Genomic DNA, 27,019 nt, shown 5'->3' with positions numbered 1-27,019 from the left:
CCAAGGCACTTGTTTTTAGGACTGTTGATAACCCTGCCCCCAAAGAATCTTGAGTATTGTGGATTTTTGAGGAAGGTCTCTAGATACTCGCTCTCCCAACAAACCAATCTTAAACTACTTTAAGTCTGGGTATAGACAGGGTGTTCTCATTCTGTTTCCCCTGGATTTCCAAAATAAGAACAAACATCACAGCCCCGCATGTTTTCTATTGAAATTGAATGGGACCTCTGGGAGAAGAGTTTTAATCTCTTAGACATGTTCTACAGTTTACAAAACTGGCATACCATCTTGTATAAAACTAAATCAACACACACAGCTTGCTCAGGAACACTGGTGGTCCCTTCAGGGTGAAAGCAGGAGACAAAGTAGAGCAACAGTCCTTGTGCTGTTTAGCCCACTATAGTTCCAGTGTTGCATTTAGTTAGTACACAATTGAACAAGTGTGCACGCAACAACACTAAGGTCGTTTTCGCACTTAGCGTTTGCTCCCCTTATTCCGCGGCGCAATTATGTCCGGATCATTTTTCTCGTTTTCCCACTAGTGACTTTGCGGAGTCGCCTTCCCTGAAGCCCCGGCTCAAATCGTTTTCCCACTGGCATCGACTTGAGTTCGATGCCCTGTCAATCATTTTTTTTTTAAGCGCAAGTCTGGTTGCGTAAGGACGTACTAACGTACTAACGTAACATCGAGCTGTTCCCTCCCCTTCTTTTCGTGGACAAACCGCATCACGTGTGCTGCTGCTGCTTATGGATTGGCTGCAGCTGTAGAATCCTCCACAGCCCTTTATGTATTAACAGAAGCATTCACAGTGGAGAATCCTAGCACTAGATTCCCCCCCCCCCAAATTCTGAAGTTGCGAAGGGTTTGTGTGTGTGTGTGTGGCAGCTCCCTCCCGGGTGGCGAAGCTGGGATTTCCTCCGCTCTCTTTCCCCTCCCCGGCTGGCGCTTGCAACGGGGACCTGACTGATTCCTGCTGCCAGAGCTCCCCCCACCCACCCCATTCTCTCCTTCCCCTTCTGTGGCGCGTGTGAAGAGCGAGCTCGCGTCTATTTTCTAACTGAGCGGAATGTAGCCAGGGAGAAGAATGCAGGACTCCAACTTCCCATTTTATACATGGCGATTTTGTGCAGGTCCAGAAATCCTGGTGGCACAGCTGAGGGAGGCATTCCCTTTTTAAAACACACACACATGAACGCTTTGGCCCGCACCGGCACTAGATTCCCCCCCCCCCAACAATGGTCGTTTTCGCATTATCGAGATAACGCAACAGCGAAATAACGCAACTAAAGTCAATAATAATAAAAAAAAATTCTAACGAAACCAATTGAAGTGGCAATTGAGGCTATTCCAGGAGGGTTTTTTTTTTTCTATTTGTTAATTTCGAAATATCGCTATTATGCAAAACTGTGAAGTTTAAAAAAAAAATGGCCGTGCCGGCACTTTGGGGAAGCGCCGCGAAAGGCTGATGATTGGCCAAGGGGGTGGATGGGGTGGGAGGACGGAAAGGGAGAGGGTGCCGCCCACACAGCAGTCGATCCGGCGTGGATGGATTTCCCACAGAAAACTCCGCGGAGTGGATCCGGAGGTTTTCAAAAACTCCGGAAGGAGGTGGATCTAGATACTCCGGCGTGAAACCCCTGCAGCGCCGGAGCAAACCGCAGCGCCGGAGCAACAGGTGGGAAAACCAGGAAAAGATCCGGAGGTAAATGGGGTGCTACGCCGGAGTAAACACTAGTGCGAAAACGGCCTAAGAGAAGCAAGCCTCATGGATCTGCAAGACATCATCTAAATAAAAGCAATTTTTACCACTCTGTTTTAAAGGAGCCGTTTCTGTTAGTTCTTTCCATTCAAACATCTCTTCACTACCATCCCCAATACAGAAATAGCATTTCATTAGCTCTGCTGCATTACACATTCCAATACTGTGCCACTGCTGTTAATATGACAATTGCCTTCATCTTCTGCATGTTACCTGTTAATGTGCAGGTCAAGCAAAAGTTGAAATCAAGACCCTCCCTTAAAACATTTTCTGAATTCTAGGAGCAGAACAGTTAGTAGTAACCTCAAGTAAGTACCCAAATATCTAAAGTTTACAAGATAATGCATGGGGTGGAGAAAGTAGAGAAAGAAGTGCTTTTCTCTCTTTCTCACAATACAAGAACTCGTGGGCATTCGATGAAATTGCTGAGCAGACAGGTTAAAACGGATAAAAGGAAGTACTTCTTCACCCAAAGGGTGATTAACATGTGGAATTCACTGCCACAGGAGGTGGTGGCGGCCACAAGTATAGCCACCTTCAAGAGGGGTTTAGATAAAAATATGGAGCACAGGTCCATCAGTGGCTATTAGCCACAGTGTGTGTGTTTATATAAAATTTTTTTGCCACTGTGTGACACAGAGTGTTGGACCGGATGGGCCGTTGGCCTGATCCAACATGGCTTCTCTTATGTTCTTAAAGTCAAATAAATATAGGGGTGTAGAAGAGGGAAAGGATTACATATTGTTTGATTTTTTCCCCCCAATACGGCCCACTAAAACTGACAGTATATCAGAAATTGTTATTATTTGGGTTTCTTTCTCTCAGAATGGAAGTGAGAATGGCACATGTGGATTCTCTTTAAATGGAATTGTCAAGCTTCAAACCTCAGCTCTAATGCCAAAAAGCCAGAAAAATTAACAAAAATGAAACCAGTGGTGATGACCTTTAACGGATAATAAAATTTTGCTTAAATGCTTGGATAACATTAGTCCGGGTTGTCCTATGTTGTCTAAAAAGTACTGCTGTCCCTATGATATGAAAAGAGAAACTATTTTGCTTAAACAAGAAAGAGTACCTTCTGCTGCGGTGTAAAGGAGGAATCCCTTGGATTTCTACAGAAAGGGAGAGCAATACCTCTAAGGACAATGGATCAGTCACAAAATCATTCTGAACACCCATGGTTGTTTTCAAATGGGAAGTCACCCAGGAACCAAATATGTGCAGAGTCTCCAGCTCTTTAGCAACAGTATCAGACAAATGCTAAGACATGCTATGGTCTGGAATGGCCATTTCATCAGGAGGATCACCTGTGTTAAAAATATGTACACAATTCTGCATATCTGGAGAATGTGAGACACAGGTACTGTTATTAGATCTCAGGTATTTATAAGTGTTGTGTCTATGTATTTCTAGATAAGTCCTCTCTTTGAAATAATGTGCCATTTTAATGCTATCTTGTTTCTGCATTAAAATTTTGATTTCTCTTCGATAGAGCAAAATAGCAGCAAAATACATTTGTAAACAACAATCCCAGTATACCACAGTTTGGAGCGGAACAGGGGTTTAATGGTACAAAACAGTTCAATTTAAGACAAACAAAATTATGCATGTCATAAACTATATATGACTATTCCCCCATAACAAAATGGAGAAATGGATTTTCACCCTAAGGAACTAACTGCTTGCACCTAAATAAGAACATTCTGATCTTATTTCTTGTATAAACATACTGTGTGACAAAAGTGTGAACCAAATAAGAAGAGGGCAATATTTGTAAGCAAGGAAGACAAATCGTCTGCTCTTTGGCATGAATGTTGCAAGTTGGGCAATCAAGTTCAGAATGGAATCCAAACAAGCCCATGCGCACAAACAATGACTTATGATCACTGCAAAAGTAACTCCATGCAATTCCAGAGACAAATGTGTGTTCAAAAGAGTGAGTGCATGAGAAGGCTCTATGCTAGATAACAGCACAGGGCCTGCATAAGTCAAGGATGTTAAACTCCCGGCTATTAACATTAATGTTTGTGTAGCTTGTTCTACTGAAAAACTTGCTAGGTAAAGATAAGTGGTTAAGCCTAACAAAATGACAGAAAAAGCCTTTATCACCTCTTCACCCTTATGCATTGTGTGCATGTGTGTCTACATTAAGAGACCTTCTAGCTCTTTCCATGTCACATGATGATGTAAAGCTTTCCTCCTCCTTCTCTTCCACCCACCCTCCCTCCCTGTCTTCCACATTTCTGTGATTTAGTGACCATTCCACTCTACAACAGGGCTGCTTTCCGCCTGATCTCATCTAGTCTGTAGCTCCTCCAGCTTCAGTAGGTTGAGACACACCTAACTCAGTCTGCCTAGGATTGGATTGTGTGTCGCTCTTTCAGATGGTAGGCTTGAAGATACTGTCAAATGTATTTCTAGAGTGGGTTTTTTTTTAGTAATCTCTTTTCATTTGCAGAGGTATGTGAAAACACATCAATCCTGATCCCTTGGTTAGCAGGAATAGATCATTTTACACATAAGTGGTCTGTTGCAAATAAGACGGTGGAGCGTCTGTGGCTAAAGTTGTTGAGCTGAAAGCTTGTAGACCTGGACTCAGCTTTTCATGCACCTCAAGCCTACTAGCTTCACAAGTATACGTTACATACCGTGGCTACTGTATAGATGAAATAATATCCTCTCTGCTGGATCAAAGGGTAATGCTATAGATAATTTATTCGCACTTGTAAGCAAACCTCATCTCTATGCCTTTTGAAGAATATGCATGTGACAAACTGTGTGTTTATCAATCAGCTAAAAAAAACAAGCTATAGACAGCACACTTGGAAACCCTTGCTCCTAAACTTGAACTATCAAAAGGTTACTGAAAAAGTTCAGGCATGGGTTTTGTCTCTGTGCTGGAAGAGAGCTTCATAATGGTGGGACAACCACAATTTGGAAGTATACATGTGGCCGTAGTAGTTATCTGGTACCACACAAGCAACACGTTAAGAGTGCTCCAAAGGAAAGCAAAGAAAACAGCTGAAGAAACGACTCTCAAAAGGACTCCAACCAGTAATTCAATAGCACTGTTAATTCTTCGTCAACCAACTGCTCTTGCTGCAAAAGGGTGAAGGGGAGTCCCAATTAGAAAAAGCAGGAAGGGAATATTTGCTTTTTATTATATTAGGGCAATACAGCTTTTATTTTAAATAAAACCATTGACTGCGCCAAACAAATTTCAGATGTGCTTTCAAATCATTTTGTTTGTTTGTTTGTTACTGGAAGGAAAAATAAAGCTCAACACACATATGCAAAGATTTCATAAGGAAGGCCAACAGCTCTCTCTATTCAATCGCATCAGTGTCTCTTCATGTGGAAACTCAATTTCTTATTCTTTTGTTGTGTTTGCAGGGGATCACGATCTACCCCAGTTGCTGCTAAAGGTCTTTATTTAAATTCTGGAGTGAGGGAGAGGATTGGACCCTAGAAGGGCCTGAAGTTTTAAAAGCATATATTTTTTTTCCTACTATGCAGAAACAGTCCAACAGGAAGAACAAAACAATTCTGTCCAAGAAAACCCGCCTGCTTCTACATTGTCCAGCTCTGTCTTCGGCTTGGCCATCAAACAAAGGCTACCCATTTCAGCATCTGTCCTCTTCAACGCCTAATCCACCAAGCATGCCCATTACAAAGCAACAGCTTTCTCTCCCTGTGTCTGCCCCAGCCTTGCAGTCCCTGTGACCTCATCCTCAGCACAAACCAAGCTGATTGATTTGGAAGGAAATCCTATCGATCTCATCCAAGCACATGTACTTGAGGATCAGAGTCTTTCAAATACACACAACGTTTAGCAATCTGTTAGGCAGTACACGGCATCGTGCGGGATATATTCACAGAACACAGAGGGTTTCAAAAATAAATCTAATAAGACGTTGCTAAACCAATATATGTAAAGTTCTTTCCTCTCTAAGAATACAGGAAACGCCTTCATCATGGATCAGGCTACCAGTCCATCTAAGTCCAGCACTGTTTGCTGTGATTAACAGCAGCTCCTCATGGTTGTAAGGGAAGGCTGTGCCTTCTCAAAACCTTTTCAACTGAAGATTCTCAGGACTAAATCTGGGACCTTATGGATGGATGCAAAGCAGGTGCTCTACCGCTGAACTGTGGCCACTTCCCCTCCTAATGGGGTTTCCTTTTGAATAAGCATCATGTGGGTTGGGCTGCGCGAGGATTTGCCCAGGTTCCAGGACAAAACCAGAGAAGACCAACGTTTCACATCTCTATAGCCGCTACCTCTGCACACAACAGTGAAGCGCACACGGGGAGAACGCGGGGTCCATTTGAGCGTCAGAAAGGATTAGAATACCCCTACAAGAGATCGTTGTATCTTAAATCAAGCTCTTCCATTCTGTAACGATTCGAGAAAAAAACGGTTTCAAATGGAGGGTATGTTTCCCCCCCCCCTCCTTTCAACAAGTCACAAAGGAAAAGGGGAGGGGGGGAGACAGACAAATGCATGGCTAAGTTCTCCTCCCTCCAACAACCCAGCTTCCATATTCAGCCATGCAATTTGGATTTGACAGCTTGCCATGAGCACAGCGCGAGGACGAGCTACAGTTGCCGGAGGTATCCTGTCATCTCCGACAGACGACAGCACAAACAGGGAGGGCCAGGGAGCAAGCACGTGCGGCCACGAAACTGGGGGTGGGGGGGCGGCATCTGCTCTCACAAACGAGCCTCTTGCCGGGCCAACCGCTCCCAATGCGATGGGGCGCCTCCCTCCCCGGAGCACGGCACGGGGAGAGGGGGGAAGAGCGCCCCCTCCAGCCCTTGCACGGAGAGCACGAGGAGCGAAGCAAGGCGAGGCGCCGGGGGGGTGTCTCCAGACGGCTCCGGCTCTCCCCCACGAGGGCCGGTCGTTGCCTTTCCCTACTGCCCCCTTACCTGGCAGGGTCTTGTGCACTGTGTTGCCCATCACTCTCTCCGTCGCTCACGCCGCGCAAAGGGGTTCGGCGCACGACGCTCTCGGAGCCCGGAGCTGCCCGGCGCTCTGAAGGGCCATTGACAGGAGCAGGGACGGGGACGGGGGGGGGGGGCGCCCGCTCTTGCCTTCGCTCGGAGTTTCCCCGCACTGAAGCTGGCAGCCGCGTCCTGAGCTCCCCGCGGCCGGAGCCGCCTCCAAGGGGTTGGCCGAGGGCTCCGCGCCCAACCCTCCTCCCCGCCCAGCCGGGGCGGAGTCCGCCGCGCACGCATTGTTTGAAAGTTGGCAACAGTCTGCCTCGTCCTACGTAAGGGAAGGGAGCGGGGAAGCCGCGGCGCTGCAGGCCCCGAGGGAGGCGAGGCGGCCGTGGCGTCACAATGAGCGCGGGCAGAGGCAGCCTCGGCTCTCTCGGGCTGCCCGACGGCTCGTCGCTGCTCCGGGAAAGAGGAGGCCTGGGCGGCCGCGCTGGGCACCAGAGGCGACTCCGTTTCTCGTCAAGCTGGTGGCTGAACTTGAACTGTCAAGGAAAGTACACATGAACATATGAAGCTGCCTTATACTGAATCAGACCCTCGGTCCATCAAAGTCAGTATTGTCTACTCAGACTGGCAGCGGCTCTCCGGGGTCTCAAGCTGAGGTTTTTTCCACACCTGTTTGCCTGGACCCTTTTTTAGTGGAGATGCCGGGGATTGAACCTGGGACCTTCTGCTTCCCAAGCAGATGCTCTACTACTGAGCCACCATCCCTCCTACATATGAAGCTGCCTTATACTAAATCAGACCCTTGGTCCATCAAAGTCAGTATTGTCTTCTCAGACTGGCAGCGGCTCTCCGGGGTCTCAAGCTGAGGTTTTTCACACCTATTTGCCTGGACCCTTTTTGGGAGATGCCGGGGATTGAACCTGGGACCTTCTGCTTCCCAAGCAGATGCTCTACCACTGAGCCACCATCCCTCCTATATATGAAGCTGCCTTATACTAAATCAGACCTTCGGTCCATCAAAGTCAGTATTGTCTTCTCAGACTGGCAGCGGCTCTCCGGGGTCTCAAGCTGAGGTTTTGCACACCTATTTGCCTGGACCCTTTTTTGGAGATGCCAGGGATTGAACTTGGGACCTTCTGCTTCCCAAGCAGATGCTCTACCACTGAGCCACCGTCCAAGTAGGGAGTCAGGATTTTATTGGACAGGGTGTTACTAAGCAGTGAAGGCAGCGAGCTGAGAATTTCACCGGCTCTCTCATTACCTTACAGCATAATAATGGTAATAATAATAATATGACTGTAAGTATTCAAAGCGCTTCCCATAGATTTTTCTTTCTGTAATCCTTACCGCCTTACAGCGTAGATCCCATATTGCAGACATATTGTAGATCCCATATTGCAGACGAGCTTGTGGCACCTCCACCCTTAGACCGCACCATCCCAAACCTTTAATGGCGTAACAGTCGCAAAGAAAAATACGCAGAATATAAAAAATGTAAACACCGGAGATAAAATCAAAATGAAACCAAGCTTACAGATGCATTCATACATGGTCGGATTTAAATTTAAGGAGGTCAGCCAAAAATTTTGCCACCGCCTCGCTAACCTCCCCCTCAGTATCATTCCATGAATAATAACAGGGTGGCAGAATAGACTGATCTGGGGAGAAAAAAAGCTTGCAAAATAAAGCTTTACGGAGATTATGATAAAAGGGACAATCAAGCAATATATGCTGAATTGAGTCGGGAATATTCGCTCCGCAGGAACAGAGTCTGTTGCCTAAAGGGACTCGATATCTCCCTTGTAAAACTTTGGAGGGGAACGCATTTAGGCTAGCCAACATAAATGCCCTGCGATGACTTGGAATGGTTAAGTCTGATAGATAATGGGGCATTTTGCCGCAGAAAGCATAAAGACCTAAGGAAGCTGAATTTGCTGAACTGTCAAGGAAAGTAGGGAGTCAGAATTTTATTGGACGGGATGTTACTAACCAGTGAAGGCGGCGAACTGAGAATTTCGCTGGCTCTCTCGTTACCTTACAGAATAATAATGGTAATAATAATATTAGAACTGTAAGTGTCCAAAGCGCTTCCCGTAGATTTTTCTTTCTGTAATCCTTACCACCTTATAGCGTAGATCCCATATTGCAGACAAGAGGAGGCGATGCCTAAGGCAACCTAGTGAGCTTGTGGCCCCTCCACCCTTAGACACTGATCCCAAGCATGCATAGAATGTAACCCCCACACCTCCCAATACTGAATGTATGGGTGTGGATTTTAAAAGGAGGGGTGGGAACACAATAGTGTCACTAGGTTTTTAAAGAAGATATTTCTACAGTGTTGTAGGATGGCTGAGAGCTGGAATCGACTTGCTTGGTCTCTTTCTTGCCCTGTGCAAAATCAGAGTATGATTACAGTTCTAACCTATTATCCGGTTCATTCAAGAGTAACTTGCGTTGGTTTAAACGTCACATATTTATAATAAGCATGCTAAAGATGCTTTAGAGTAATTGCATATTGTGCTTTCTACCTACTTCGACCTTTCCTGTCAAGCCAGAGGGTCCTTGAGCGGAGCCTCTGCTAGGACCCATGCCATGTATGCACAGCGGGTGTAATCACAACGAGGCTGCATGCAGGAGGCCCAGATTAAGATAGGTCCGTTTTGGTGCATGAAACCAAGCATCTTTATAGCTGGTAGCTTTAGAATTCTGACGGGGACTGCCAAGAACTCTGAATAGAAGATGGCAAATGGAACTCTGTTTAATATGCAAATAGTGACTATACAATCATTCTATTTTCCAAAGAGAATTTTCTTCAAAACTGACATATCTGAAGATCCTTAATTAAAAGTGGGGTGATTTTTGCAAAAAAAATACCAGCACACAAAGTCGATCAATTATAGTTTTGTTTGAAGTTTACTCCACACTCCCTGCTATGTGAAACCTGGGTATAAATCTGCTAACTAAATGCAAATCTGCTAACTAAATGCAATTTAGGGGAGGGACGGTGGCTCAGTGGCAGAGCATCTGCTTGGGAAGCAGAAGGTCCCAGGTTCAATCCCTGGCATCTCCAAAAAAGGGTCCAGGCAAATAGGTGTGAAAAACCTCAGCTTGAGACCCTGGAGAGCCGCTGCCAGTCTGAGAAGGCAATACTGACTTTGATGGACCCAGGGTCTGATTCAGTATAAGGCAGCTTCACATGTTCAACACCGGATACATCTGACAAAGTGGGATCTGGCTCATGAAATTTTCTACCATGATAAGTGTCTTCGTCTTCACGGTGTCATAGGACTGAATGGAGCTGCCTGACATTACTTTAAAGTCATTCTAGTAGGTTGCGAGCTCTGCTACTCATGAGATTTGTGCACCACCTTTTTCAAATACGTAAAAATGTTTCTCTCTCTCTTTTTTTGTTGCATGTATACTGCATTTAATGTTGGTCATTTCACTCACATCATATTCATGTTCTCCTATATACAGTGTAGGATGATTTTTGAAAACTGGCTTTAAAAACTGCTCATTCTGTCACATGCACACTTTTAACATAAGAAACTGAAAGTTTGCCTAAAATATTGTTGTAGATAGTAAACATGTACAGCTTCCTCCTTTCTCTGGATACATCAGGGATAGCCATATGGATAGGAATCTCAGCCGACTTACAGTGACCTTAAGTGAGAAGCAGAGGTGGTTTGCCATTGCTTTCCTCTGCAGAGTCTTCATTGGTAGTCTCCATCCAAGTACCAACCCTGCTTAGCGTCTGAGCTCTGACAAGATCAGGCTATATCGTGATGCTTTTTTGCCTATGCTGAAAGATAGGACTTAATAAATTAATGAAGACGGAAAAAACTTGAAATCCGCCCTGACAAAGGCTGAGTATCTCAGAAGGGACATAATATAGAAAGCCGTTAAAGGGGGGAAATGTGGGGATTAGCCTTCCCAAATCCCAGAAAGCATACGGAATTAGGGGGAAGGAATTGAGAGATGGAGTTTCCAAATTGCTCCTTATTGGCCACTTATGAATGTTAAAAGCCTAATACAGAGAGCATCTGGTTAATCTAAAAGCTACGCAACTATTGCTTAATGCAAAAGAAAGTACTCTGTGGTTTTCATTATGGCTTATAGTCTGTTGTACATGAGAATATATGGATGTGGAATGGTGAGGTGCAACCCAATCTCATCGGGTTGGCACTTGGATGGGGGACCATCAAGGAAGACTCTGCAGAGGAAGGCAAAGGCAAACCACCTCGGTGTTAGTCTACTGTAGCAAAGAAAGGTCAGTGACCCATTTAAGACTAACATAATGAGTTTTCTCGTGTCAAAACTCACTTCTTCAGATGCAAATTAGAGGGGAATCATCTGATACACATTTATAAGGAAAATTATGGAGTGGGGTGTTGGGGCAGAGAGGCTTGGTGCCTAACCTGTTATAAATATTTTGAGATATAATTCTCAAGTACTAGAGAGGGAAGCAGGAAAAGGAGAGAGGCTATGAGGGCTGCCAAAGAGGAAATAATGGGGAGGAGGATCCAGGGGAAAATGAGATGCCCCCTGCAAGTTCTTGTGGGTCACCTGCTTGTATTTTTTTTTTATTCTTCATGCCACCAAGAATCTGGCTGAGCATGGCAAGCAGATACACCTCACAAGGCTAATGTCCACCATGAAAATCTTTGATGCAAACTTTTTTTAAAAAGAGGCAACCTCCAATTTGGGCACTACATATGCCATGAGCTTGGTTGCTGTAAGTCAAAGACAGAACCTGCAAAAAAGCCAAGATTGAAATGTGTTCCCTTTTAGGAAGGGAAGTGTGTGAAGGTAGGGTAGAGAAGAGGAATGGGAAAACACTCCTCATTAGAGAGCACAGGCAGGAGCTGCTTTTCAGAAGAGAGGCTTTCCTTCAGATTATTCACACTTCTGGGGAAGTGAGGCAGATCTAATTATATTGTTCTGCAGCTGGATTTCCATATTCTAAATAGCAGCTCACTTTTGCTTTCCTGAGGAACAATTATATGAGTTGCTCCCACACAAGCCCCATTTATTTCTTTGAGGCTTGCAAGGAAATGCCACATTGCTACTTTGTATTTTTCATCAAGAAGAATAAATCACCGGAGAATTTATGTTGCTTTAATCGATCTATTGTGCTGTAGAAGTATTTATTTATTGTGTGCACTAACAGAAGGATCCTAGGAATGTAACCATGTTGTTTTGCATCCAATAGTGAAGTCAAATGCTGTTCATCTAAGAACTGTTTGTTAGGAGGGGGGGTAATCTCCATATTTGGGGGGGCGGGGTTTGCTGGAAGAAGTTTACACGAGAGAGGAACAATCCAATTTATAATTACACAAAGTACAGAACATACCTTTATGAAACAAACGCAATAAATGTAGTGCCTTTCTCTAAATCTTTCCTTGAGAATTTGTGTAGTTCCATTATTTTGCCAGAGCAATGTTTATTTGGAAAAATTAAACATCTATCCAGTTCACTCTTCCAACGTAAAGGGGAAGAAAAGCAGTGCCTCTTACATTCCTTTCAGATTTTGTGGTTTTACACCAATGTGGAGCATAGACGATCAATTACTCTTCTGCCTCCATTGTACCAAAATGGTCAAATGGGGCGGCTGCACCCAGACTGAGGGCTGAATGAGAGCTTTGCACCCATAACCCTTCCCATCCCACTCTCATTGCCCAGATATCCTTTATTGGGGCTACGGAGCAGAAAATCTTCCATTTCTCCTCCTGTACCACTACGTGGGAGCAGATGGTATCATTTCCTGTTTCTTGAACCCACTTTTTTGCCCCTATTATATTCTTCTTGGGAAGTGGAGAGCAAACTAGGTGTAGCAGGTGACTTCAGGAGACCAGAAGTGATGGCGAGTCATCTTTGTGCCATAGGAGGGAAAAAGTAATATAAGATTATTCCTGTCCCAAGATATGTTAGAATAAAAATTGGGTGCTATAAAAGATAGTACAGGCTCAAGTACCAGTAAATCGTCTTGGCAGTTCCCAGCAGAACTACATTCATATAAACACTAGGCAACTGGAAGAACATCAGCATAAGTCACCGAAAAGTAATAAGCTATTATTCTAATGAATGCCAAACACAATTTAAATAAGGTTCTTTAAAAAACAACAACGATTGGTTCAGGGTTCCTTATTCTCCATGATGCATTTACATGAAAAACTTCTGAGACGTTATTTCTCTTTCTGCTTATAATGTATCGGGTGGAGATATTAATGCACCCTTCAAAATATGAGAAGTTCCACAGTAGGTACCTTTAGATTGTTAAACAGATCAAGAAGGGCCAAAATATATCAAAATAAAACAAGGCTGCAGGATACAACTACCCGTCAATGAAAGTTACAAGAGACCCTCTTAGCTGCAAATCAGGGATGGGGAAGAAACCAAAACATAGTAAAATGTCTAGTACAACGCTTCCCAAGCCTTTTACAGTGGGAACACACACAACAAAACTGATTTTAAGGGCCAAACGAGATGTTACAGGATCCACAGGTCACACCCATTGGATGCCACTGCCATTTTGGAATTTGGGCAACTTAAATATGCCGTGAGGTCCCAATTCTGATCAGGTCTGCAGTGCACTGAGATCAGCTGCTCCTTTTTTCTCTCCCCCCTCTGGTGCTTCTCAAGGGCTATGGGAGGCTGTTTAAGCACTTGAAAAGGCATGGTAAGGGGAGATGAGCAACTGTTCCCACCACATTGTGGCATATTTAAATGGCCCAAGTTAACCTCTGAAATGGTTGCAGTGGGTCATACCTGTGGATACTGTAAAGTCTAGTTTTGTGCTAGGACACAACTGCTGCATGCAGCATTCCATGATCTTGTATCATGTAGTATTTTTAGACAGTATTGCCCATAAATAACTGGTCTGGGAGCGCTTCTTGGTGGGGCATAAAGTTTGCAAGAGCTAAAAGCTGGAAGAACAAGAGGTAGGAAAGAACAGGAGGGGCAGGCTAGACAAAGTTCCAAAACGATGTACCTGTCATGTAACTTCGATTTTGTCAATAAACCTGCAGCATTATGCAGCCTCAGTTTGTCATGGTGCAGAGAAGGGAAAGGGCTTTTAACTCGTCAGCCCCCACTTATTGTCACTATTCAAAACAGGGTTCTTTTGTTTTGTCACTAGCATTAAAGGAGAAACGATATGACCTTTTAAAAAGATTATTATTTTTCGCTTTCAAATGTTAACAACAAAACAGAAAGTCTAGTTTCAAAATAAAACTGAAGTTTAAAGGTTAAAGATCTCCTCCCTTCCCTGCATGATCTTGAGGTAAACTGAGGTTCCACAAGCCTGAAATTTGTGTTTTATGGAAGGGACAAGACACTTGATCATCTCTTAGATCGTGGTGTCAAACTTATGGCCCACCTCGGGCTTTAATCAAGCCCACAGCTCTTTTCTCCTCCCCTCTCCCCCTCCTGTCCTCATCCTTTGAAGTTCAGTGGCTACCAAAGTTCCCAGCTCCTTCTGCCTTGTCTTTGCCTGCTTCAGCAGGAAGTTCTTCTGGGCTTGCAAAGCTGCAAAGAAAATGTGGAATGGGCTTTCCATTAAGGTCTCTGCGTCCAGGAAAACCCATTCCACATTTTCTTTGCAGCTTTGCAAGCCCAGAAGAGCTTCCTGTTGAAGCAGGCAAAGACAAGGCAGAAGGAGCTAGGAACTTTGGTAGTCTCTGAGCTTTGAAGGGGGAAGATAGGAGGGGGAGGGGGGAAAGACTATTCCCAGAGTAGTCTGTTTGGATCCAGAGACCTTCATGGAAAATCTATTCCATGTTTTCCTTACAACTTTGTTTGTGCTGCAATGTTTTTCTATGGAGTGGTGCTCAAGTAGTTTAGCTTTCCAGTGTTTGAATGGTCAGTTGAAACTCCTTGCAAATAAAGTGTTGATGCTTTGAGCCCTCTTGTCTCTGCTGAATGGACCTGAGAGTGAGCCTAATGAGTAGTGAGAGTGCCTAGTGAGTAGTCTAGCATGGGAACCCACATCCAAAGGGGGATGTTACACTGGAGAGCCATTGCCACTCTAAGTAGACCTGGGGGAGGGGGAACAAGCTTGCAATGCCATTTCATTGTTTTCCCAGGCTCAGAGCATTTTATATTTTTTTAGTTTATATTTATTGTTTCTGCTGTGATCCTTGTGCTTTTTCTTGATGCTTTATTTTAAAAGTTCCTATGCAAATCCCACTATCCCCCCATCTTTCCTTTTTAAACAAAATATCACAAGAGTTTTAAGCATGTTGGTATTTTAAGTCAAAAATCATATCTTTAATTGTGCTTGTCTGTATCCTGGAGCTGTATTTTGACATGACATGGTAATCTGAGTGCTGTTGAGTTGTCTGTTTATAGAATGTTTTTATTGCATTTTATTGTTTTATCATATGTTGTACTCCGCCCTGAGCCCTATGGGGAATGGGGGGGGGGGAATGGAAATGTACTAAAATAAATAAATAATAACGTTTACATCTTCGCTACCTGCCATTACATTTTATGACACACATGGCCCAGCCCCACAAAGTCCCATTTTTGTCAGATATGGCCCTTGTAACAAATGAGTTTGACACCCTTGATCCTTCAGTTCAAAAGCAGGGGGCTGATTTGGGTGAGAGGACTACAGCATGCAACAACCTTGGTAATTTCAAGAGCCAATTCATTCAGAAAAAAACTGACACTTAAGGCTGTTACTCAGGTATCTTTTAGAATCTAATAAATTTGAATGCAGTCTTTCCCAAGGGGACTCATCCAGAGGGCACTCTACAATTATATGATCAATTGTATCTAAAGAGTTAAGACCACGGGGGCACAGACATTCTTGCCTTGGGATCTGGTGATATCTGCCATAAAGCATCTTCGAAGGAAATGCATTTATCCTGGCCAGTAAAAAAAAGTTCAACACTGTAGAGGGATATCAAGGTTATGGAGATATCAAGCCATTCTGCCTAAATAATTAGTGAGACCAAGCAGGCAGGTGAGCAAATATAAGGCTGAGTCAGTTGTAATTTTTGCAGTTCAATGTCTGTAAATCATTCTCAAAATTCAGGGGAATTTTAGATAGTATTGTCTTATCCGGTATAATTTTTGTACGGAATTTTAAACCTGATTAATTTTATATATTATGGACTGGGCATTTTATGTATTCTATGACTGTTGATATGCCAATAAAGGTCTATGAAAGTGGTGGCCAAGCTGGTTTAACCTAAGAGCCACACAGAACAAACATCAGACATTTGAGAGCCTCAAGACACGAACGTCAGATCTTTGAGAACCACATGGAAGGAAGGAAGCCAAATGGAGAGAGAGAGAGAGGTAGAAAGAAAGCAACTTTAGCTTTAAATGCATTCTAGGCATTCTCTGGCTTGGCTTGGAGCAATGATTTAAAGAGAGAAATGCCTTCTCCAAGCCAGCCAATAGGACAGTGGAGGCTTTGAGAGCCACACAATATGTGTGAAAGAGCCACATGTGGCTCCTGAGCTGCAGTTTGGACACCCCTTGTCTATGAGGATGATGATGACTACAGCATGCAAGCAGAGGGGTTTGCCCAAAGGTTCATATTGTGGCTCCTTTCAACCATTTCTGGTCACGAAAAAAGCGCGTGGGAAGGCTTAAGAGTAGGGTTGCCAAGTCCAATTCAAGAAATATCTGGGGACTTTGGGGGTGGAGCCAGGAGACTTTGGGGGTGGAGCCAGGAGACATTGGGGGTGGAGCCAAGATCAAGGCTGTGACAAGCACAATTGAACTCCAAAGGGAGTTCTGGCCATCACATTTAAAAGGACGGCACACCTTTTCAATTCCTTCCTTCCATAGGAAATAATGAAGGATAGGGGCACCTTCTTTTGGGGCTCATAGAATTGGACGCCCTGGTCCAATCTTTTTGAAACTTGGGGGGTATTTTGGGGAGAGGCACTAGATGCTATACTGAAAATTTGGTGCCTCTACCCTAAAAAACAGCCCCCCCCAGAGCCCCAGATACCAACAGATCAATTCTCCATGATTTTCTATGGGAATAAATCTCCATAGGGAATAATAGAGTTCCCAGAAGACATTTCCCTCCCCTCCCCCCACTTTCTGACGACCCTGAAGCGGGGGGAGGGCCTCCAAACTGGGGGATCCCCTGCCCCCACCTGGGGATTGGCAACCCTACTTAAGAGGCAACTCCCACCCCATGTGCTGTGGTCCTGATCCAAATCAAGTCTGTGCACAACTGAATTTTTTTTTTAAATCTCCAGGAGTTATATAGACACATAACTCCCACATCTGGTTGGGCCTCAAGTGGCTACAGAGTTCTGCTGCTAAACAAGCATATTTTCCTCAAAAGATTGGGATCATATTTAAATGAATTAAACTGTATTTACTGGCACCTAAGGAAAGAGAGCTTGTGTGGATGTTTAAAATGACTTATGTGGAGTCTGTATATCCCCTTGGGGTTCAGGTTCTGTGGGAGGAAAGGTCATATGTAAATATAAGTTCCTATGGAAATTTAAATTACCATTGCTACCAGACAACATTCTTGAATTTCTTAATGAGAAGTTGTATGTAACTATAGGCGAATCCTTTTCAGCAACAGCCAAGATGAAGCATCAGTACAAACCTAATTTATTAACAGCAGATTATAATGCCAGCAACCTAGTTTCTCAGCTGCTTTGGGGGAAATGACTAGGGCCTTCTCCAATTGCTTAATGTGCCTATAATGAATTGCCAATTGCTATGTTCTTAGTATCCCCCAAGAAATCCATTTCTCACGACTTAAGGCTTTTCTTCTTACAATTGTTTACTTTGTTTCAGTTACACCCTTAATATTGTCTAGCTTTGCCATTTTTTAAATCTTATGTCAACTGTTATATAAATGATGTGATATATGCCTCCAAAAGGTGCTCGTTAAGCACCTTTTATAATTACAATATAATTTAATAATTACTGTATAATTACAATATCCAGAAAAAAATAAATTTAGTTCCCCAGCACCCCCTCACCCAAGAAAAGCTATGAGCTACTTCCTTTTTCATATGACACAGCTTGGGGGTGGAGAATTCATACAGCACTTGTTATGTTTCAAAAGCTGCTTGGCATACATTAGTTCAGGGCCTCAGTCCTGAGGAAAACATGGCAAATGAGTTCAATATTGCCATCCTGCAGGTGGAGGAGAAATAAGACACAAGGCATTAAATAGTGAATTAATGTAAATTGTTCTTAAATTGTCTGTTATTTTTGGTGATTGTTTGTATTCATTAAGTTGCCTTATGTACATTTTAGTTATATATTTAATTTAAAGCCCGCGTTTCTTGTTGACGCTCAAGGCAGATTACAGAATTAGAAAGCAATGCAATGCAGTAATATATACAACACACACAAAAGCATAATATATATAACAGTGCAATAAAACTGATAACAGAACTAAGAACAATGAAATAAAAACAGTATCATATATCCAGTTAATGTAAAGTGAGGAACTCTGAGGGTTTTCCCCCCAGACATTAAAGTATGCTGATGACACCCAGCTGTGCCATCTCTACCTTGATTCTCCTGTCAGCTGTATCTGTTATTGGACAGCCACCCAGATACCACCCCACAGAATTTGGTCATGGGCTTGGAGGCTGTGGTGGAGTGGTTAAAAAAGAGCAGGTTGAGACTGAATCCAACGAAGATGGAGGTTCTGTGGTGGAGTGGGGGGGGGGGCGCTTTAGTGCTGGGGCATAGACTTCCCACTCTCAACAGGGTGCCATTGGCACTGGCACAGTCCATCAAGAGTTTGGCCATGATTTTGGGTACCCCCTTGAATATGGAGGCCTAAATCATGCATATGGCCAGGCTGCATTTAATGTTAAAATTTACTTTCCACCTGTCCCTCCCTTCCCCTCTCCATCTATTTTCCTTCCTTCCTTCCTTCCTTCCTTCCTTCCTTCCTTCCTTCCTTCCTTCCTTCCTTCCTTCCTTCCTTCCTTCCTTCCTTCCTTCCTTCCTTCCTTCCTTCCTGTCTTGTGGCTATCAAACATCTGACATTTATTCTGTGGCTCTTACATTAAGCAAGTTTGGCCACCCCTGTTAGCCCTCCATGATTGCTTGGTAATTTGAGATTTGAAAATTCAAGCCTGCTGACAAATATAGCTTCTGTCAAAAAGAATCTTAAGACCGATTCCCCACGAGGCTTGTTCCAGTGTCGGAGCTCCCCCCCACAACACTTCTGTCCGATTTCACACAAGCTACTCCATGGCTGCGACTTGGCCTGCTTTTTCCCCACAGCAAGCAGAAACTGGTTTTCAGAGGATCTTGCTTGCCCTGGGAAAGAGGCAGGCCAAGTTGCTGCAGTGCAGCAGCTTGTGCAAAATCAGAAGGAAGCATCAGGGAAAAGAGCTCCAACACCAGAACAAGCCTAATCAGTTTAAGTGTCTGCTCTACTTGTCCAATGGGGGCAAGTCATGCTTCTTCCTCTGACGTGTCTGCATCCCAAGGATGATGAGGAAGGTGGAGGATGGTTGGCTAGGGCTGCCAAATTCCTGGTCCGGATAGGGGTTCTCCCACCCTGAAGGTTCCCAACCCACCTCCCCACACTGGTACCATACAGTTTTCCTCCCAAATCGCTAGTGCGTCAAGCGTGCGACATCAGCAGTGTGATGATGTCACTTCTGAGTGACATCACTCCGCGCATGCTAAATAGTCCGCTGCCAGACGTCGTGGGGGACTTGGCAACCCTTTGGTTGACTAGAAACTCACAAGAGTTGTCCTTTTGTCTTGTAGATCATTTTAACCCTTTGCAAAGCCTCCAGAATGGAGGCAGGCTTCTGCCACACCTAAAATCTGCCAGGCCTTCTAGGACAGGAGAATCAGGGTAGAGATGGCACACGATTTTGTCTTTTGGCCTGTTATCAAATATGGCAACATCTACATCCAGCACCTTGGCAGTACTTAGCATTTGTTCCCCATAAAGAGATAGATCCTCATTAGGAGAAACAGGAGTGAGGTCCTGCACCCTATCATCTGGTGAGATTTCTGCTTGATTCTCTGAACCAAAGTATTCAGGGCCAGATGAACTGCATCCAAAGCTTCTAAAAGAGCTTGCGGATGTAATTTCTGAGCCTCTGGCTATTATTTTTGAAAATTCCTGGAGAACAGGGGAGGTGCCAGAAGATTGGAGGCGGGCGAATGTTGTCCCCATCTTCAAGAAGGGGAAAAAAGAGGATCCGAGTAACTACCGACCCATCAGCTTGACGTCTATACCTGGAAAAAATTTAGAACAAATCATCAAACAGTTGGTCCTGGAACATTTAGAAAGAATGGCTGTGATTACTAGGAGCCGGTATGGTTTTCTCAAGAACAAGTCATGTCAGACTAACCTGATCTCTTTTTTTGAGAAAGTGACTACCTTGCTGGATTGGGGGAATGCTGTAGACATTGTTTATCTTGATTTCAGTAAGGCTTTTGATAAGGTTCCACATAGTATCCTTGTTGACAAGTTGGTAAAATGTGGTTTGGATACTGTTACCATTAGGTGGATCTGTAACTGGTTGACAGATCGCACCCAAAGAGTGCTTGTGAATGGTTTCTCATCCTCTTGGAGAGGAGTGACAAGTGGAGTGCCTCAGGGATCTGTCCTGGAACCTGTTTTGTGCAACATCTTTATCAATTATTTGGATGAAGGAATAGAGGGAGTGCTTATTAAATTTGCAGATGATACTAAATTGGGAGGGGTTGCAAACACAGAAGAAGACAGAAACAGGATACAGGATGACCTTGACAGGCTGGAAAACTGGGCTAAAACCAATAAAATGAATTCTAATAGGGATAAATGTAAAGTTCTGCATTTAGGTAGGAAAAATCCAATGCATGGTTATAGAATGGGGGAGACTTATCTTAGCAGTAGTACGTGCGAAAATGATCTAGGGGTCTTAGAGGATCATACGCTGAACATGAGTCAACAATGTGATGTGGTGGCTAAAAAGGCAAATGCAATTTTGGGCTGTATCAACAGAAGCATAGTATCCAGATCACATGATGTGATGGTATCACTTTACTCTGCTCTGGTAAAACTTCACCTGGAGTAATGTGTTCAGTTTTGGGCACCACATTTTAAGAAGGATATAGACAAGCTAGAACGAGTCCAGAGGAGGGTGACAAAGATGGTGAGGGGTCTGGAGACCAAGTCCTATGAGGAAAGGTTGAAGGAACTGGGGATGTTTAGCCTGGAGAGGCAGCGAATGAGAGGTGATATGATCACCATCTTCAAGTACCTGAAGGGCTGTCATATAGAGGATGGTGTGGAATTATTTTCTGTGGCCCCAGATCGGACCAGAACCAGTGGGTTGAAATTAAATCAAAAGAGTTTCCGGCTCAACATCAGGAAGAACTTCCTGACCGTTAGAGCGATTCCTCGTGGAACAGGCTTCCTCGGGAGGTGGTGGGCTCTCCTTCCTTGGAGGTTTTTAAACAGAGGCTAGATGGCCATCTGACAGCAATGAAGATCCTGTGAATTTAGGGGGGAGGTGTTTGTGAGTTTCCTGCATTGTGCAGGGGGTTGGACTAGATGACCCTAGAGGTCCCTTCCAACTCTATGATTCTATGAAACAACAGTCCCTTCTTCAGGTTCAGACTCTAAAAATGCTGAGAGCATCACATGGCATTGAGACCAAAATTGACCAAAATTCGCTGAGAGTGGCATAACGTATTGAACCAGGGTAAGGATGCTGTGAGTAACAATCTCAACTGTTGCAAATAGGCTGGAGACTTAAAGTATGGATGCCACTGTGGATGGAGCATGTCTCTCCAGTTTCATCTTGATAGTGTATCCTCTCATGGAAGGCTGTTTCTTCCCCCTTCATTTTATTTACTTACTTACTTACTTTAAATTTGTATGCCACCCACTCCGTATATGGACTCTGGGCACCTCACAGTCATAATACAGCAGTACAATATGTTATGGTTATAAAATTAAAACACATATAAAACAATTTATAAGTGATTTTCCGACATCTGCACATCCAGGAAGGACAAATGCAGCGATGGGGTATGAGGAGGGACAAAAATGACATCGGATCCCAAAGAAGATTTAGGTGGATGCCACTGATGGTTTGACGGGGAGATGTTGGCCAGTCAACAAAATAAGAAGGGAGGGGTAGGTCAGCAAAACCCACCTCACCAATACAAAGAACACATCTCTTGACAATCCAAACATGACTAAAGAAGCCCAGAAGCACCAAGGGAGTGAGAGGAAAGACCTACAGGTGGAGAAAAGCGAGCAGGAAGCATGGAGTAATTGCAAAAATAACCTATCTACATGGCAGCAGAAAAGGAACTGAGGGTAAGGGGGCATGCCACCTTGGAATGCACTGGTCTGGGTGCAGAGCACCACTGCATTAGCTCTGAGGGGAAGGAGCTCCCCCTTTGATTGTATTAAGCTAGGGAACAAACATACCCGGGGCAGGCCTGTGCAAGCGCAGTCCCAATTTGGGGCTGCAATGATGACAGATGAAAATTTACTTCCACTTCTTTATGCCAATAAAGGCTAACTTGAACTTCAAGAGGGGGTTAGATAAAAATATGGAGCAGAGGTCCATCAGTGGCTATTATTGGCCACTGTGTGACACAGAGTGTTGGACTGGATGGGCCATTGGCCTGATCCAACATGGCTTCTCTTATGTTCTTATGAACTACTTTCACTTCATGTATTTACTTTATTTTATTTACAATCTGCCTTTCTCACAAAAGTCTCAGTAGAGGCTTCCCATATTTCCTTTCTATGATCTTCTACCATGTCTTCCTTTTCATGCTTACACAAGACTTGAGAGAGAAGGCAAATAATTTTGTCTCATCTAGCTAGAATTCTGTTTAAGCTGCATCTGTTCCTCCCTTGGTTTTGCATGTGTGTATGAATTTGCATATTTGCAGAAAAACATCTCTCTGATGTCATTCCTGATATTGGATATGAAAGATGCCATATAAATGTAAATGATTAAATTGTACTCCATTTCCACTGTAATGAATGTTCAAGGAGGGAGGTGGTAACTAATTTATAGTAAGCACAGAAAAGAAGAATAGTATCTGAGAAATACGCCAGTAGAACATAATTAAGCATGGAAACAAACACATTGAAATGATAATACTCTATAGAATATAATGGGAACCACTCGTTTTCAGTTGGAATGCTCAATGAATGAAGCAATTTCTTTTGTGCCTTATCCAGCAGGTAATAGCTGTTTCCAAACAGAATGTCCTTAGTCCTGCATCTGCCCATTCACTGACAAACTCAAAGAAATATTGGTTTAAGCATCATAGGACTAGCTAAGAGCAAATCCTTCCTTGCTCAGAGATCTGTTGGCATTTCCTTATCTTGGGATCTTATTGCCTCAAAGCCAATAAAGCAGAGAACATCAATAATAATTACGCCAGTCATGGTGGAGAGAATTGATCAATTCCCATAATGGACATTCAGGAGCTGTTTGTGCAAGAAATGAAGACACGATGTACAGGAATCCAACCTAGACAGAGCTATCATGCCACCCACACAGCCTAAGCAATTGTTTTCCTTCCCCTACTCTCAGCATAAGCACAGGATGCTCAAGGTCTCAACAGGTCATTCAGAGAAACAATTTTCTTAAGGTTTTGTGTGCGCGCATGTGTTTTGTTTAAGTCAGAGGATGTAGGGAACTTCCATGCAGTCAACGGAAAACCTTCCTCCTTCAGAGAGCATCTTGAATTGTCCTTGGCTGCAGAGCAACAGAAGATGTTTCCTGTCTGGAGTCTACAAAGCCTGCAGGAGAGTTACATTATGGCCATGTTTGTTGATATTAGTTTCAAATGGGTGTGGCAAGGAGTTTCCATCCTCAAATTGCATTCTGCAGAATAAGTAATACTGAAAACCCATTTAGCTGCTCCAAACGAGTGACTGCAACAAGACGGCTCACAGTAATGTAAGCCAAAATGCCCTCAAAACGAGGATGGGGAATTGTCAGGTGGGCACCTGGCTTAATCAGGATATTTTACCTGTGTATACAGGATTCCACGTCCAGAAATTAATGCTTAAAAATTAATTAGTAAAACAATTAAATTTTATTTCAAAAAAATATAGGCTTCCATACAAGATAAAATACTCATAAAATCATACATACAGTCCTAAGAAAAATGAGAGAGATATAGAGAAACACATGGGTAGACAAACAGGGTGATATTTACCGATCATAGTCTTCAAGGAAGGCTCCAATAGCGACGAGCGAGGAAGTGGGAGAGGGGACCCAAAACTTGCCCTTAGAATCGGGTATGGATCTAGACAGCAGAATTGGGTTACTGCTAGAAGCACACCTGTGGGTAGCTAGTCCACAGGTTATAAGGACTGTCTTGAGCCCTTAGGGGATGGGAAGTACGAGGAAGGTGGTCAGCTGATGCATGACCTCCCAAAAAGGGGAGGCTTCGCAGTGACTATAAGGGCTGGACTACTGCGACAGTCAATAGAAAGTTCATTGGTGGCACCTAATTGGGTGCCCATACCTGACCAATGAATAGGGTTCTGGTTACCTGAGTGAACTTTCAGGTTGAAATGGACCAGGGTGGGGGTGCTCCATGGTGACAGTACAGAGAAGAATGGGGGAAATCACTGGGTGGTGGTGTGCTTGAGTTTTATCACACTTATCTAAGAGGGTGACAATAGATGGCCAAATTGTTATCTAAGGTAACACCCAGTCAGTAAAAAGACACTTGACTCCGGGTGAAGATGTTCTTCCTCTTCTTCAATCCTCTATTGTCACCAGTGTTTTGTCCAAGGTTTTGCTGGACAAAGACAGTGGCGGTTGAACAGTTGACCACACCTGGGGTGGGTTGATTGCCTGCAATTACAGGTGACATCTGGCGAGTACGTGAGCCGTTTGCTTTGCTGGAATGGAGTCTGGCCTGGTAGGAAGATGGCTGCGTGCGGTGTTAGCCCTCCACAGTGGATTCCATGGTCAGTGCTTCAAAACTGTTTGCCCGGTTAGCTCCTGGCAGCGCAGTCTCCTCCGCTCCACGGCCGAGATGGACGTCACACAGAACGGCGGGAAGCCCTCTATTCTCCTGGTGGACACTCTTGTACCAGTCTTGAGTGCCTTCATAGCGTTATGGCTACTAGTACTGCATAAGTCCCTTTCGCCCCTGGATAGGTTCACTCACACTCTCTGACCAGACGTGTGTGAGCTACTTCTCCGGGTGCTCTGGCAACCAAGTTGGTGACTACGATGTTCTGTAAGGGGTTTTTCCTCACAGTAACTTCCCGTATCGTAACAGAGCATTTGTTCCAGAACTGTCTAATTAGAAAAGGCCAAGAACAAGACTGCCAAACTCACATAAGATGTAGTTATCCAAGTGCAATCCCTTTTTGTTGTAATGGCCAGGTTCTGTAGTGTAAGGTAAGACTTACTCCCAGTGTTTCAGAGATTCTAATAAAATGCAATTAAACAAATTCTAGGGTCCCTAATAGACCTCTATGGGCCCATCTCCGTCCTACTTAATCACCTAGTACACAGACAAATTGAATCTTCTCATTCCCTTCAACGTCCAGCCTTGCCAGTACAAAGTTTACCCTAAAATTAACATCCTGCAAATTCCCTTGTTTCACACATCTTGCCCTCAACCCCTCCTGGCTCTTGCATTAAGCTGATATAAGGTTATAGTACAGACCAAAAAGAGACTACTGATTTCTATGAACTGAGTAGATTAATGGGGGTTTTTTTAGCCCGGGGTGATCGCCTTTCTTTTGTTTGTTTGTTTTTTGCTTTGTTCTGGATTCTAACATGGAAGTTGGAAGAATAGGTGGGGGAAACTACCCTCCAGGGTGTAGGTTCGCCATGGAGGGGATTTATACACGGGGTGCAGTAGCATTGCCAAGATGGTATGGGAGGAGGAGGATTGCTCTCTGGCCCCTGGCCGAACGACCAGAGGTTGAACTAAGATGTCAGTTAAAGTAGCATCGCTTAATGCACGTGGCCTTAGAGACCCTAAGAAGAGAGCGATGGTTTTAAGGACTCAGGTCCTTCGGAATGCGGACATAGTATTAATCCAAGAGTCTCATATTTTGGACAATGAAAGCTCCTTGCTGGCTAAATTCCAAGGTGACCAGGTCTATACTTCAGGATATGAGAGGAATGCCCATGGTGTCGCAATAATTATTCGTGGACGCTTGGGCTGGAGTAACTTAATGAAGATTTCTGATCCTCAGGGTCGCTACATTGTTCTAAGCGGCTTAATGTATGGACAAAAGGTTGCCTTGGTAAACTTTTATGGATCAAATAAGGATGATCCTGCCATTATTAAGGATGTGGTCTCTATTCTAATGAAAGTGGATTTCGAATGGATAATTATGGGCGGAGATTTTAACTTAGTCCTAGATAATGAAAAAGATCGAAGTACCAAGTCAGATCTAAGGTCCCCAAGGGCTTGGGCAGCGCTAACGGCAGCAATGAAGGAGTTAGGCTTAGTGGACGTGTGGAGAGAACAACATAAAGACCAAAAAGGGTTTACTCACTACTCGCACGTCCACCAGAGTATGGCAAGGATTGACTACTTTTTGATTTCGAGGTCAAGGTTTCACCTGGTTACGAATTCCCAAATCTGCCCATTTTCCCTCTCGGATCACCATGCTGTTACCATGGAACTGGATATGAGAAATCGGATTGAGAAGAAGTCTACATGGTACTTTAATAACTCACTAGTTAATGATCCAGTTTTTTGTGCGCAGATGGAAAAGGAGATTTTACAGTTTTTTCAGAGTAATGAAGGATCGGTGGATCACTACTTAACCATTTGGGAAGCATTTAAAGTAGTGATGAGAGGTCGTATAATTGCGTATGCCACAGCAAAGAAACGAGAACGAGCCCAACGGGAGGAAGAGCTAGAGACGTTAATTAAAGACCCATGGGAAAAGCACTTTCAGAATCCGTCTCCAGCCCTCTACACGGAAATTCAACAGTTAACTTTTCAACTGAATTTGCTCAAGTCACGCAAGTTTGAACTTATATATGCCCAGATAAAACACCAGTATTGGGAGTTCGGCGAAAGGCAGGGGAAAATATTAGCCTCAAGGTTAAAGGGCCAACAGGAAGAGAAATGGGTAACTCAGATTAGTGATGACAGGGGAAGTGTTCATGCTACACCTTCTGAAATAGCAGACCAGTTCCGCCTCTTTTACCAAGAGCTGTACATGGGTCATGTTAAAGAGGTAGATGACAAACAGGATGCCTTTATACGTCAGCTTGACTTACCACAATTGTCGGAAGAGGCTCAAAGGATCCTCTCAGCGCCCCTAAGATTGGATGAGGTAATGGTTGCAATAGAATCACTTCGACATGGTTCAGCCCTGG

The 27,019-nt window shown here is 44.0% G+C and overlaps 1 protein-coding gene across 1 annotated transcript in view; it reads right to left on the bottom strand.

The window, feature by feature from the left end:
* The window catches only part of NEURL1B (neuralized E3 ubiquitin protein ligase 1B), a 78,071-nt gene extending 71,132 nt beyond the window's left edge, over positions 1-6,939 (bottom strand). Inside the window, exon 1 of the mRNA XM_060240584.1 lies at positions 6,690-6,939. Within this exon, the coding sequence (XP_060096567.1) occupies positions 6,690-6,720 (31 nt within the window). The 5' untranslated portion in view covers positions 6,721-6,939. The remainder of the gene's footprint in view (positions 1-6,689) is intronic.
* Positions 6,940-27,019: the final 20,080 nt, after the last annotated feature.

This window comes from Heteronotia binoei, chromosome 5 (assembly GCF_032191835.1).
Source record: "Heteronotia binoei isolate CCM8104 ecotype False Entrance Well chromosome 5, APGP_CSIRO_Hbin_v1, whole genome shotgun sequence".
NCBI lineage: Eukaryota > Metazoa > Chordata > Lepidosauria > Squamata > Gekkonidae > Heteronotia > Heteronotia binoei.
This window is presented reverse-complemented; position numbering and strand designations above follow the sequence as displayed.